This window comes from Puma concolor, chromosome B1 (assembly GCF_028749965.1).
Source record: "Puma concolor isolate L17-30 chromosome B1, mPumCon1.1.hap2, whole genome shotgun sequence".
NCBI classification, from domain to species: Eukaryota; Metazoa; Chordata; class Mammalia; order Carnivora; family Felidae; genus Puma; species Puma concolor.
Window position 1 is genome coordinate 164136972 of NC_141670.1, and position 15786 is coordinate 164152757.

General features: G+C 36.4%; 1 protein-coding gene across 2 annotated transcripts in view; it reads left to right on the forward strand.

Moving 5' to 3' along the window:
* Positions 1–15786, forward strand: part of CHIC2 (cysteine rich hydrophobic domain 2) — a 53748-nt gene that overhangs the window by 22114 nt on the left and 15848 nt on the right. For both annotated transcript variants that reach the window (XM_025921484.2, XM_086705048.1), the window contains exons 2-3: positions 1088–1142; positions 1291–1446. In XM_025921484.2, the coding sequence (XP_025777269.1) occupies positions 1088–1142; positions 1291–1446 (211 nt within the window). The remainder of the gene's footprint in view (positions 1–1087; positions 1143–1290; positions 1447–15786) is intronic.

A 15786-nucleotide genomic window follows, 5' to 3' on the forward strand; every position in this document is an offset into this window, starting at 1 on the left:
TGGCTCTACTGATGGTTAAGTTAGAAGTCTCATCTGGCCAGCTGTTTCACACAGACTATCCTAGGGGATCCTTCTTACTAGTGCCAGCTACCTGACGTGCAGTATTGTGTATTTATAAGGGTCGTTAAGACAGCGAATCTTAAGGGTTCTCATCACAGGAAGAAAATAATTGTAACTATGTAAGGTGATAGATGTTAACCAAACTTACTGTGGTAATCATTTCACAATATATACATGTATCAAGTCATGTTGCACACCTTAAACTAACACAGTGTTAATATGTCAATTATATCAATAAAAGTGGAAAACATTTTGGTTTCAGGATCCAACTTATCATTTTTAAGTATCTCACTTTTTATTTCCAGGTGCAATCTGCTATTACCAATGTGTCCATGAGTATTTTATTCTTTCCTAATGACTCATACAAAGAAATAGTCAAGTGCCCAGTCCAATCTCATGATTTTTGCAAACATTTAAAAGCTTAAAGATATTGAAATGTACTACCTCAGTTCTATTTCTTTGGGGGTATATGCGTATAGCAGGTGTCCTCGTACTTGAAAGTTTAATTAGCCAGGGCAGCTGTCACATCGTCCAGTTGTTTTTAGCATTCTCTGGTTGTAATGCAGTGGCGATGTGATCTCAGAAAATGCTAACTGATCAACTTGCATTCTTAGACATGTTTCTGCTTTATTGAGTGCTGACAAGTGCTCTTGACCTAAAAAATAACTAATAGCAGAGGTTGTGGCTTTCTATTACTTAGTTGGAAGAATCTCAGTAATTTTGGCAAAATTGGACGGTTGTGTTGTTTCTCATTACATTAATATTTGACTTACAAAGAGAGCCCCAAAGAAGTCATTTCTTTCTGTATTTTTAGCCTCTTATACAAAAGTTTTGATTCAGCTGCTAAAATTGCTTGTTGCATTTCATAAATTTTTGCTGATTACAATGTTTTTGTGTCTCAAACTTCCACTGTTACTCTGTATATCAAGTTGCATCTATTTACTTGACCTTTGATTAAGTTAAATGGTATGGTTTTTTTCAACAATGACATGTAATAACATATTTCTCTTCTTTTTTTAAAAACTAGATTTGGACTGAGCAACAAATTTGAATCAGAATTCCCTTCTTCGTTAACTGGAAAAGTGAGTGTCTGTTGTTTACTTAGGTACTATTTATATACCTCAAAAGTAGAGTCTTTTCGTAACAAATTAGAAAAAATAATTATGCCAATGAGACATGTTTCTTGACATTAATATTGCAGTGTTGTTATTTCTTAAAATTTTTCTTTAGGTAGCTCCTGAAGAATTTAAAGCCAGCATCAACAGAGTTAACAGTTGTCTTAAGAAGAACCTTCCTGTTAATGTACGTTGGCTACTTTGTGGCTGCCTTTGTTGCTGCTGCACATTAGGTTGCAGTATGTGGCCAGTTATTTGCCTCAGTAAAAGAGTAAGTTGAATTAATATATTTTAATTTAAATTTAGAAGTAGATAAGCAAATCTTTCATTTACCTAATTTTATTTTTGTATTGAATGAATCACACCATGTTGAATACGACAACAAAAATAATCTGATCCAGTAGAATGATTAAGTACATTATGGTATGTCCATAATGTTATATTAAATTTAATTATATGTTATATCTGTAATTTTTATGATCTAAGAAATTACCTAAGAGTAGAGTAGAATACAGCATTCTCTCTCTACGTATACATTAATGGTGGTATAGCATAGTGATTGAGAATGCTGGGTGCAGGTCTACCACTAATCTCTGTGACCCTAGGCACATTTCCTAACCTTTTTAAAATCTAGTTATCTTATATACAAAATGACAGTATTCACCCAACTACTTGAATAGGATTGTGGCAAGTATAAAGTGAAATAGTATATGGAAAGCTATTAACTAAGTAGCTCAAAGCGTCTAATAAACATTGACTAATGGCGTGATTACTAAAATGTAAGATAGTACCAACAGATGAAGTAACATGGTTACAATGTTTGTTTCTTGTTGGTCAGATTATGGGGAATTCTGTTTTCTTTTGAAGAAATTTTGTGGCTTTTTTTTTCTTTTGTATTTTACAAGTTTCCTGAGATGAGTACATAGTGATTCTGTAATCAGGAAAAAATGATCTAAAGAGTCATAATTTTGACTCAGATATGGATAGAGATATGGCAAATTGTTGATGGAATGCATTACATTTTTGTTAAAGTTTTTAAAAAGTATGGTAACTATATGTATAAAAATGAAATACTGTTAAGTTGAAATTGAATGAGTGGTTTTATGTGGCTGCATTTCATTTTGTCATCAAATAATGATAGGGAACATGGAAAAGCAAATTCAGTTTGTCCCTTGATTTCTGTTATAAAAATAAGCAGTATATTCCTAATGAGAAAGAATTTTAGCTAGTACATTTTATTGATAGGAAGGAGATAATGCCTTTGTGTTAGAATTTTGTAATATTTACTGTAATATCTGTAATACTCATTTTTTCTCCAAGAATATTTCTTCTTTTCCTTCCTGTATTTCTGACCAGATCATCTTCAGACCACAGAATGGTTTTTGTTTTTGTTTTTGTTTTTGTTTTGTTTGTTTTTGATCTTTGGTTGTCCCTTGATCCATGATCAAATTTGCAGCCCTTGGAGTTTAGATCCTCTTACTTCTGCCTCCTGTTTGGGATGTTTTCATTATTTAAATGACTGCTGTATCTCATTTGGTTGGCAGTTTACTGCTGTTTAACTCAGGGAATCATAAGAATTTTCTTATTTTAGAAATCTAGGTATTTAAAATCTACTTTTTTTGGTTTTTGAGGTTTTGAGATCCTTTGTTTTTTACCTTTTAAACGAGAAAACAAGACATTGCAATGTGTGTACAGTGTAGGATTTAGAAAACAAAACTAAACTTCCTACTCTTTTCCATGTGTTTTTAGCAACATAAATCATTTTGTCAAAAACATTTATTTATTTTTGAGAGACAGAGAGAGGCAGAGCATGAGCAGGGGAGGGGGAGAGAGGGAGGGAGATACAGAATCCGAAGCAGGCTCCAGGCTCTGATCTGTTTGTTAGCACAGAGCCTGACACGGGGCTTGAACTCTCGAACTGAGAGACCACAACCTGAGCTGAAGTCAGACACTCAACGACTGAGCCACCCAGGCGCCCCAACATAAATCATTTCTTAGATGCTTTCATTAAATTCTTATTTGAGACATAAGATAGATTGATTTTTTTAGGTTATTCTCATCTGTAGTTTCAGAAAGTACATTTTGTTCAACAATGTAGTATTCAGTCCAAGGTCTCTGTATGTATATAATTTAATTTTATATGGACTTTACTATCTAGTGAGTGCAAACAAAACGATTACTGCTTTTAAAAAAGCTGTGCATTTCCTTGTCTCTGATGTAAAGTATTACATACCCAGGGAGAGAGTGACACTTCATGCATGTATGAAGGTGCTTTGTACAATGGGAGCAGGATAATTTAGAGCAGGGATTTTTGACTTTTATTTGTTGTGGACTCTTTTTGTGTTCCGGGGAAGCCTATGAACCCTCTCTTAGAATGTTTTATTTGTATTTTAAAAGATTTAATGTATTTAAATGTATGAAATGAAATATTTAATGTATTTTAAGTGTAGGAAATGAAATACACAAGTTATAAAGTTTCCTTATAACTTTCGTTATTGAAGTGCTAAAATCCCTCAAATATATTACTTATAAATATTTATTAACGCAAATTATTAATTATTAATGCAAATTATTAATATTAATATTGATGCAAATAATTATTAATGCATATACAAAATAAGATAGCAGAGGATCTATGGTAATACTATGTGATAGGAAAAACCTATGATATCTGTGAGTGATGGAAGTACAAGTCCTGTTTAGTCTACCACAGACCGTTGCATACATTCATGACCTAAGGAAACTATACCACATTTCAGTTAGAGGTTAGTGAAAATGAAGACGAATCTTTGTTTCATCCACTTTTCATGGAGTCCTAGAATTCTATCTAGGTATTTCATGTTAAGAACCCTTGATTGAAATACTAGTATAAATAAAGGCTAAAACCCTACCTGATTGTTAGCCACTGAACCTTTCCTTTGTCTTCATTTGTGAGGTGGTATTGGTTAGAATTGTCTTGGGGCGCCTGGGTGGCTCAGTCGGTTAAACTTCCAACTTCGTCTCAGGTCTTGATCTCACAGTCTGTGAGTTCGAGCCCTGCGTCGGGCTCTGTGCTGACAGCTCAGAGCCCGGAGCCTGCTTCAGATTCTGTGTCTCCCTCTCTCTCTCTGCCCCTGCCCTGCACACGCTCTGTGTCCCTCTCTGTCAAAAAATAAATAAACATTAAAAAAAAAAATTAGAATTGTCTCCGACTCTTAAGTCGAATCAGGACCAAAGGCATATTTTCTATGCAGCTCAGTGTTTCCACCTTCATGACATTATTCAATAATTTGGATAATTAGATATCTGCATTGCTTTGTATTTTTTTATTTTATTTTTTTCTTTTTCTATTATTATTATTTTTTAAATTTACATCCAATTTAGTTAGCATATAGTGCAACAGTGATTTCAGGAGTAGATTCCTTAAGATTTCTGCATTGCTTTTTAAATCCATCTCCAACTAAGTACCCCTTTGTATCAGTTGACCTTCCTCTGGAGACCTTGTTTTCAACCTGCATTATTATTATTATTCCTTCCAAATTGCCTTTCCTTTTAAAAACAAACCGCCATAACCTATCTTTGAAAATTATTTAATATACAGCAGAATTTACTCTTTTTGATGGAGATCAATGATTTTTGACAAATGCATAGAGTAGTATGCTACCACCACAACCAAGATACATTACGGTTCTCCAGAAAACTTCCTTGCGCTGTTCCTTTGTAGTCATACCCTTTTCAGCTCTTCAACCCTGACAGCCACTGATCTGTGTGCTATCCCTACAGTTTTGCCTTTTCAAGCATGTTATATAAATGGAATTATGCAGTATATGTAGCCTTTTGAGTGTGGCTGTTTCCTTTAGCTAGTGCATTTGAGATTCATCTATTTTGTTGCATGTATCAATAGTTTATTTATTTATTTATTTATTTTTGCTGAGTAGCATTCCTTTGTATGGATGTGTCACAATTTGTTTATCCACTCACCAGCTGAAGGGACATTGTGTGGTTTACACAATCCAGTGTGGATTGTGTAATTGGTTTCCACAATCCAGTTTTTGGTGATTTTGAATAAACTTAGTGTAAATGTTCACATGCATATTTTTCTGTGAACATAAGTTTTTATTTTTAGGAGTTGGGTGGCTGGATCCTACAGTAAGTGCATGCTTGATTGTATAGGAAACCTCCAAATTGTTTTCCAAAGTGGCTGTACCATCTTACATACCAGCCAATGGTATATGAGAGTTCCGGTTGCTCGGCACCTTTACCAGGACTTAGTATTGTTAGTTTTAGAAATTTTAGTCGTTCTCATAGATGAAGTGCATCTCATTCTGGTTTTACTTCCTATTACCCTTGTGGCTAATGGTATTAAACACGTTTTAATGTGCTTATTTGCCATTTGTACCTCTTTGTTAAAGTGTTTATTCCAGTATTTTCCCATTTTGTTGTTGTTTTTGTGTTTGAAAGAGAGAGTGAGTGAACAAGAGTGGGGGAGAGGGGCAGAAGGTTAGAGAGAGAGAATCTTAAGCAGGCTGCACTGCGTGGCGTGGAGCCCAACGCAGGGCTCGATCTCATGACTGTGAGATCATGCCCTGAGCCAAAATCAAGAGTTGGATGCTTAACTGAATGAGCCGCCCAGGCACCCCCAAATATTTTGCCCGTTTTTAAATCGTTATTTTTTAGGATTCCTGGGTGGCTCAGTCAGTTAAGCATCTGACTTCAGCTCAGGTCATGATCACAGTTCGTGAGTTCATTAGTTCGAGTCCCTCATTAGGTGACCTCGTGCCCTGCTTCTGGTGAGCACGAGCCCCACTTAGGGTGAGCCCCACTTCTCTCTCTTGATGCCTTTAATGGGATTCTTTTTCTCTCTCTGTTCCTTGCTCACTTTCTCTCTCTCTCAAAAATATTTTTTATTGTTGAGTTTTGAGAATTTTTTATATGTTTGGAGTATAAGTCCCTTGTTAGGTATGTAGCCATATATATTTTTAAATGCTTTTTCTAAATATTAAAAAAAAGTTAAAAGAGGAGTCTCTGTGGCTCAGTCTGTTAAGTGTCCCAACTCATGGCTCAGGTCATGATCTCATGGTCCATGAGTTGAGCCCCTTGTGGGGCTTTATGATGACAGCTCAGCCTGGAGCCTGCTTCGGATTCTGTCTCCCTCTCTCTGCCCCTCCCTCGCCCACACACACTGTCTCTCTTTCTCTCAAAAAATAAACATTGAAGAAATTCTTTTAAATGGTTTTTCTTTTTTTCTTTTCTTTTATTTTTGGGAGAGCGTAAGTGGGGGAGGAGGAGAGAACGGGGGACAGAGGATCCGAAGCAGGCTCTGCACTGTCAGGCTCACAGCAGCGGGCCTGATGTAGGGCTCAAACTCACAAATTGCAAGATCATGACCGGAGCCAAAGTTGGAGGCTCAATCGACTGAGCTACCCAGATGCCCCCCAAATATATTTTTCCAGTCTGTGGCTTGTCTTTTCATTCTCTTAATGCCTTTGGCAGAGCAAAAGTTTTTGAGTTTGATGAAGTCTAATTTATCAATATTTAAAAAAATGGGTTGTGTGTTTGGTGTTCTCTCTAAGAATTCCTTGCCTAAATCAAGGTCACAAACTTTTTCTCCTATAGATCTCTTCTGTATTTTACTTTTAACGTTTATTTATTTTTGAGACAGAGAGAGGCAGAGCATGAACCGGGGAGGGTCAGAGAGAGAGGGAGACACAGAATCCGAAACAGGCTCCAGGCTCTGAGCTGTCAGCACAGAGCCCGACGCGGGGCTCGAACTCACGGACCGCGAGATCGTGACCTGAGCCAAAGTCGGACGCTTAACCTACTGAGCCACCCAGGCGCCCCTGTATTTTACTTTTAGATCTATGACCCATTTTGAGTCAATGTTTGTGTAAGTGTGAGGTACAGGTCTGAGTTCATTTTTTTTTTTGTATATAACTACAGGTTTTCCAGTACCATTTTTTGAAAAGACTATGTTTTCCTCATTAAATTGCCATTACACATTGACAAAAGTCAGTCGACCCTATTTACATGGATCTATTTTTAGACTCTGTTCTTTAGATCTTCGTGTGTCTATCTTAATTTTAATACCACATGATTTTTACTATAGCTTTATAGTAAGTCTTGAAATTAGATAGGGTGGCTTCCAAACTTGTTCTTATTTTTCAGGATTATTTTGGCTATTCTGATGTCTTTACTTTTCCATGTAAATTTTATTTTATTTTATTTTATTTTATTTTATTTTATTTTATTTATTTATTTTTTTTAACATTTATTTATTTTTGGGACAGAGAGAGACAGAGCATGAACGGGGGAGGGGCAGAGAGAGAGGGAGACACAGAATTGGAAACAGGCTCCAGGCTCTGAGCCATCAGCCCAGAGCCTGACGCGGGGCTCGAACTCACGGAGCGTGAGATCGTGACCTGGCTGAAGTTGGACGCTTAACCGACTGCGCCACCCAGGCGCCCCTCCATGTAAATTTTAAACTCAGCTTGCCAATACTGTGTCTGAAATTTTTTTTGATTGGGATTAAATCTGTAGATCAGTTTTTGGGAAAATTGACAACAAGTCTTCCACAGCATGAACATGGCATAACTCTTCAATTATTTGGATCTTCTTTGATTTTTTTCATTAGTGTTTTGTAGTTTTTTGCATTGCATACAGACCATACACACATTTTGTTAGCTTTATATGTATTTCTTTGTGCATAGTGTTATTGTTAATGGTAGTTTTTTAAGTTTATTTTTTATTTATTTAAAAAAAAATTTTTTTTTAACGTTTTATTTATTTTTGAGACAGAGAAAGACAGAGCATGAACGGGGAAGGGGCAGAGAGAGAGGGAGACACAGAATCCGAAGCAGGCTCCAGGCTCTGAGCCGTCAGCCCAGAGCCTGACGCGGGGCTCGAACTCACGGACCGTGAGATCGTGACCTGAGCTGAAGTCGGACGCCCAACCGACTGAGCCACCCAGGCGCCCCTTAAGTTTATTTTTGAGAGAGTGAGAGCTTGCATGGGGGAGGAGGCGGGGGGGGGGGGGAGAGAGAGAGAGAGGGGGAGAGAGAGAGAGAGAGAGAGAGACAGGAGAGAGAGACAGGAGAGAGAGAATCCCAAGCAGGCTCTGCACTGTCAGCATGGAGCCTGTTGCAGGGCTTGAACTCATGAACTGTGAAATCATGACCTGAGCTGAAATCCAGACTGACTAAGCCATCCAGCCACCCCAATGGTATCATTTTTAAAATTTTGATTTCTAGTTGTTCATTGCTAGTACATAACAACTACAATTGATTTTTGTATATTAACACTGTGTTCTGTGACCTTGCCAAACTCACTTATTAAATTCCAGGAATGTTTTTCTAGATTCCAGGGGATTTTCTATGTAGAAAATAACCATGTTGTCTGAGGATAGTGACAGTTTTATTTCTTGGCTTCTAATCTGCATACTTCGTATTTATTTTTCTCTCTTTTTTTCCCACTGGGCAAGACTTCCAGTAAAATGTTGAATAGGAGTGATGAGAGTGGACTCTTTGCTTCAGTCTTGGTTTTCTCTGTTGTTTTTCTGTTTTCGATTTCATTGATCTTTGCTCTTATTTTTATTATTTTGTCTCCTTGCTTTGGATTTCATTTATTATTTTTTTAGTTTCTTAAGATTGATGCAGAAGACATTGATGTGAGAACTTCCTTTTTTCTGATACAATCATATAAAGCTGAAATTTTTCTCTAAAGCACTGCTTTGCTTGCATTCCATATTTTACTTTCATTCAGTTCAAAATATGTTATGATTTTCCCTGAAACTCTCTCTTTGATTTATGTATTATTAAGAAATGTGTTATTTAACTTACAAATATGTAGGAATTTTCCAGACACCTTTCTGATACTGATTTCTAGTTTAATTCTGTTGTCAGGGAATATATTTTGTGTAATTTCATTTTCTTAATGTGTTATTTTAGGGCCTCAAGTATTGTGTATTTTGTTAATGATAAAATTGTTTTTATTTTAGCAGCCTTATTGAGATGTAATTCACATACAATAAACTGCATATTATTTTAAGTGTATCATTTGATGAATTTTGTCATAAAATTAACACCTTTATACAGGTATACATTAAAATAGTGAACATATTCATCACCCCCAAAAGTTTTCTTGTGTCTCTTTGTAATCCCCTCCTCCACCCCTTCCAGGCAGCTGCTAATCTGCTTTTTGGTAGTATATATTAGTTTGCGTTTTCTAGAGTATTATATAAATGGAACCATACAGTATGTATTCATTTTTTTTTTTTAAGTTTATTTATTTTAAAAGCGTGCACATGCATAGCACGTGAGCAGGGGAGGGGCAGAGAGAGAGAGGAAGACAGAGAGTCCTAAGCAGGCTCCACACTGTCAGCAACAGGAGCCTGACATGGGCCTCGATCTCACAAACTGTGAGATCACGACCTGGGCCGAAATCCAGAGCTGAATGCTTAACCACCTGGGCCACCCTGGCGCCCCTCATTTTTGTTTCCTTTACTCATGATTATTTTGAGACTCATCCATGTTGTTGGGTCGATGGTGGGTAGTTTATTCCCTTTAATGCCGAATAATGTTTATTGTGTGGATCTATCACATTTGTTTATTTGATTGGCATTTGTGTTTCCAGTTTTCGTCTATATAAATCTGCTATTACTATTTTTGTTCAAGCCTTTTTATAAACATATGCTTTCTTTTCTCTTGAGTAAAAATTTCTAAGAACAGAGTAGTGTGGTCATATAGTATACGTGTGTTTAACTTTTTAAGGAATGGAGAAACTGTGTGCCCAAGTGGTGCTGATTTTTCACATTTTCACCAGCAGTGTGCAATAGAGTCTCTTCTGCTCTATTCTTGTCCACATTTAATATGGTTAGTCTTTTTAATTTTAGTCATGCTAATAGGTATATAATGTCATCATTATAGTTTTAATTTGCATTTCCTTAATAATAAATGATGTTGAGCATCTTTTCATGTTTATTTAACATTTGTGTGTCTTTGGTGAAGTATTCCAACTTTTTGCCTGTTTTTTTTAAATTGAGTTTTCTTACTGTTGAGTTTTGAGAATTCTTTATGTATTATGGGTACAAGTATATGCTTTAAAAACATTTCTTCCAGGGGCGCCTGGGTGGCTCAGTCGGTTAAGCGTCCGACTTCAGCTCAGGTCATGATCTCGCGGTCTGTGAGTTCGAGCCCCACGTCGGGCTCTGTGCTGACAGCTCAGAGCCTGGAGCCTGTTTCAGATTCTGTGTGTGTCTCTCTCTCTCTGCCCCTCCCCTGTTCATGCTCTGTCTCTCTCTGTCTCAAAAATAAATAAACGTTAAAAAAAAAAAATTAAAAAAAAAAAACATTTCTTCCAATTAGTGGTTTGACTTTTCATCTCCTAACAGTCTTTTCAAAAGTGGAAATTTCTAATTTTAATAAAATCTAACTTATTCCTTTGTTCTTTTATGGATTGTGCTGTTAGTGTTATATCTTATAACTCTTCCTAAGCCTGGGTGCAAAGATTTTTTTCCTGTTTCTTCTAGAATTTTTATAGGTTCAAGTTTTACTTTTAGGTCTATGATTGATTTAGAGTTAAAATTTTTATATGGTGTAATGTATGGATTGAAGTTAAAATATTTTTTCTTTGCATATAGGTATCCAGATGTTTCCGTAATATTTGTTATAAAGGCTATTCTTTCTTCACTGAATTGCATTTATTCATTTGTTGGAAACTAGTTGTCAGTATATATGTGCATCTGTTTCTTAGCTCTGTTCTGTTCTCTTGATCTGTTTGTTTATTTTGATGCCAATACCACATTGTCCTGAGTATTGTAGCTTTATAATTATGTCGTATAATTGGGTAGTGTTTTCCAACTTTGTCAAGTTGTTTTTCTTTTTCAAAGTTGTTTTGCTTTTTACGTTGTTTGTATTCCATATGGATTTTACAATCAGCTTGTCAGTTTCTACCAAGGAGATTCTTTTGGGATTTTAGTTTGGATTGCGTTGCATCTATGCATCAATTTGGAGAAATTGGTGTCTTAAAAATATTTAATCTTCTGACCCATGGAACAATAATATATCACTCCATTTACTTTTAACATTTTTTCTGAGCAATGTTTTAAGTTTTGAGTGGACATGTCTTGTATATCTTTCCTTAGGTTTATTCTCAAGTATGTATTATTTTTATGCTATTTTGAATAATATATATATTTTTATTTTTAATTAAGATTTTTTATGGTGTATATAGTATACTACTGTACATTACTATGGTGTGTAGTGTAACATACAGTGTTATGTTAGTTTCAGGTATACAATATAGTGATTCAGCAATTCTGTACATATTCAGTACTCATGTTGTTAAGTGTACTCTTTAATCCTCATCACCTATTTAACACACACACACACACACACACCCACCTCCCTCTGGTAACCATCAGGGTTTTTTTTTTTTTTTAATGTTTATTTATTTTTGAGAGAGAGAGAGCAGGATAGGGGCAGAGAGAGAGAGGGAGACACAGAATCAGAAGCAGGCTCCAGGCTCTGGTGTAAGATCATGACCTGAGCCGAAGTTGGACACTTAACTGACTGAGCCACCCAGGTGCCCCATCCCATCAGTTTGTTTTTTTATTTTTTATTATTTTATTTTATTTTTTATTTTTTTATTTTTTTTAAATAGGTGAAGGGGATTAAGAGTACACCTTTTTTTTTTATTTTTATTTTTTAACTTTTATTCATTTTTGAGACAGAGAGAGACAGAGCATGAATGGGGGAAGGTCAGAGAGAGAAGGAGACACAGAATCTGAAACAGGCTCCAGGCTCTGAGCTGTCAGCACAGAGCCCGACGCGGGGCTCGAACTCACGGACCGCAAGATCATGACCTGAGCTGAAGTTGGACGCCCAACCGACTGAGCCACCCAGGCACCCCCAGTTTGTTTTTTTATAGTTAAGAGTGTTTTTTGGTTTGTCTTTCTCTTTTTTCCCCTTTACTCCTTTGTTTTGTTTCGTAAATTCCACGTATAAATGAAATTATATATTTGTCTTTACCTGACTTATTTCTCTTAGCATTATATTCTCAAACTCCATCCATGTTGTTGCCAATGGCAAGGTTTCATTCTTTTTTTATGGCTGAGTAATATTCCATTGTATGTATATACCACATCTTTTTTTATTATTATTTTTTAATGTTTATTTATTTTTGAGAGAGAGAGAGGGAGAGAGACAGAATGTGAGCAGGGTAGGGGCAGAGAGAGAGGGAGACAGAATCGAAAGTAGGCTCCAGGCTCTTAGCTGTCAGCACAGAGCCCGATGCAGGACTCCAACCCATGAGCCATGAGATCATGAACTGAGCCGAAGTTGGACAGTCAACTGACTGAGCCATCCAGGTGCCCCATACCACATCTTTATCTATTTATCTATCGATGACATTTGGTCTGCTTCCATAATTTGGCTATTGTAAATAATGTTGCAATAAACATAGGGGTGTGTGTATCCCTTCAAATTAGTGTTTTGGGATTTTTTGTGGGTAAATACTCTGTAGTGTGATTACTGGATCATAGAGTAGTTCTGTTTTTAACTTTTTGAGGAATCCCCGTACTCTTTTCCACCATGGCTGCACAGGTTTGCATTCCCACCAACAGTGCGCAAAGGTTCCTTTTTCTCCACATCCTTGCCAACACTTGTTGTTTCTTGAGTTTTTGATTTTAGCCATTCTGACAGGTGTGAGGTGATACTGCAGTTCTGATTTGCATTTCCCTGATGATGAGTGATTTTGAGCATCTTTTCATGTTCTGTTGACCATCTGGATGTCTTCTTTGGAGAAATGTCCGTTCAAGTCTTTTTCTTGAAGCCCATTTTTAACTTGGATTATTTGTTTACAGGGTATTGGGTTGTGTACATTTTGTATATATTTTGGTTACTAACCCTTTATTGGATATGTCTTTTGCAAATATCTTCTCCCTTTCAGTGTGTTGCCTCTTAGTTTTGTTGATTGTTTCCTTCACTGTGCAGAAGCTTTCTATGTTGATGTAGTCTCAATAATTTATTTTTGCTTCTATTTCCCTTGCCATAGAAGACCGATGTAGAAAAATGTTACAGCCAATGTCAGAAAAATTACTGCCTGTTCTCTCTTTTAGAATTTTTATGGCTTCAGGTTTCACATTTAGGTGTTTAATTCATTATGAGGTTTTTAAAAAATTTTTTAAATGTTTGTTTATTTTCAAGAGAGAGAGAGAGGGAGAGAGAGAGACAGAGTGTGAGTGGGGGGTGGTCAGAGAGAGAGGGAGACACAGAATCTAAAGTGGGCTCCAGGCTCTGAGCTGTCAGCACAAAGCCCAATGCGGGACTTGAACTCATGGACTGTGAGATCAGACCTGAGCTGAAGTTGGATGCTTAACCAACTGAGCTACCCAGGTGCCCCTTAGTATGAGTTTATTTTTATGTATGGTGAAAGGAAGTGGTTCAGTTTCATTCTTTTGCATGTATTTCTCTTTTGATTTCTTCTATGACTAGTGCGTTATTTAGTATTTTACTTAGCTTTCAGATATTTGGGGGACTTCATAGAGATCTTTCTGTTACTGATTTTTAATTTAATTTGTAAATTAGAAATTAGGAGTGTGGTTAGATAGCACTTTGTTTTGGATCCTTTTCTATTTATTAAGAATTGTTTTATTTCAGCTATGAGCTGTCTTGGTAAGTGAAATAACTTTTGTGCACTTCAAAAGAATGTGCATTCATCTGTTTTTGGGTAGAGTGTTTTATAAATGTCAATTAAGTCAAGTTGGTTGGTAGTGTTCAGATCTTCTGTATTCTCACTGATTATTAGTTCTATCAATTATCAAGAGACTAGTATTAAAATCTCTGATATAATTATGTAACCGTGGGTTTTTCTATTCTTCTAGTTTTTGTTTTATATTGTGACACTTTATAATTGGGTGCATAAACTTACAGGTTTTGTATTTTCGTTGTAGATTGACCTCTTTATCATTATGAAATTGATCTTTATCTCCGATAATATATTTTTTTGAACACTACTTTCTCTAGTCATTTCTACTTTCTTTGGATTAATATCCAGATCTTTCATTTTTTTGCTTTTAACTTATTTGTACCTTTATATAAAGTTCATTTCTTCCAGGCAGTGTTGTGTCTTGCTTTTTTTTATTCAGTCTGGCAATCTGCCTTTTAGGGATTTTGGACCATTTGCACTTACTGTGACCAGTGACATGGCCAAATTTAAAATTTCATTTTACTGTTTGTTTTCTTTTTTCCTACATCAATGTTTAGTTTCCATTTTCATTTTCCGGCCTTTTATTTCTCTAATGTATTGAGAATTAATATAATATATTAATCTCTAATTAATATAATTTATTGAGGTGAAATTCACTTACCAGAAATTAGCCATTATAAAGTGAACAATTCAGTAGCGTTTAGTACATTCACAGTGTTGTACAACTATCACCTCTCTCTAGTTCCAAAACCTTTCCATCACTCCACATCCCTAACCCAATAAGCAGTTTCTCTTCATTACCTTCCTCCCCCAGCCCTGCTAACCATCATTCTAGGTTTTGTCTCTATGGACTTACCTATTCTGGTTGTTTGGTATAAATGGAATCGTATAATGTATGACCTTTGGTGTCTGGCTTCTTTCAGTTAGCATAATGTTTTTGAGGTTCATCTATGTTATGGCCTGTGTCAATACTTCATTCTTTTTTTATGGCCGAATAATATTTCATTTTGTGTATATACCATACTTTGTTTATCCATTCATCCGTTGGTGGACATTTAGCCCATTTTTACCCAAAAGGTGCTAGTGCTGCTATGAACATGGGTGTACATGGATGTGATACTTATTTTCAGTTCTTTGGGTGTATAGTTAAGAGTGTGGGATCATAAGGTAATTTTATGTTTAATTTCTTGAGGAACCAGAGCAGTATTATGTTTAGGGCTAGTTATTTCCCACCAGTGAGGCAAGACTATCCTGGATACTTTTCTTAACCGCCTGTGAATTGTTATAGTTTCTAGTATGGCTGATGGAAAGAGGCAGTTTGCTAGATTTTTGTGAATTCGGGACATTGTTACCTCTAATTCTTTCTAGTAGTTCTCTTTGCTCCACCTCTGGTAGTTTCTTTACCTGCAAGCATTGCTCAGGACTCACCTTAGCAATTCAGTAGGAACTGTCTGCTTATCTTTGGGGTTTGTTCAGCGTGTAGCACTCTCTTTGGTGTTCTGTTCTGTGGCTTCTAGCTGCCCTGGTCTCCCCAGACCCTCAGTTTTGTCGCCTTAACTTAGGGAGGCCCCAGGCTTTGTCTGGGCTCTCTCCATGTGCTGTGACCCAGAAGCTGCCTTATATCAATAAGCTTGGGAAAGCATGGGACCTGTGTCATTTTTTCCTGGTCTCTCAGGAATCAGTATTTTTCACTGTCTGTTGTCCATTGTCTTCGAAACAATTTCATATGTTTTGCCCCCACTTTTCTTTGTTGTGTCAGGCCAGAGTGTACGTATGGTGCCTCTTGTAGTATCTGGGCTGAAAATGGAAGTCCGTTCTCTTTTTATAGAACCAATCTTGACATATAAGTACTATGCTGGATGCTGGGGATAGAAACATGTATGTTAATGCTTAGAGAGTATGTAGTCTCTTTGGACAGTTGGCTGAGTGA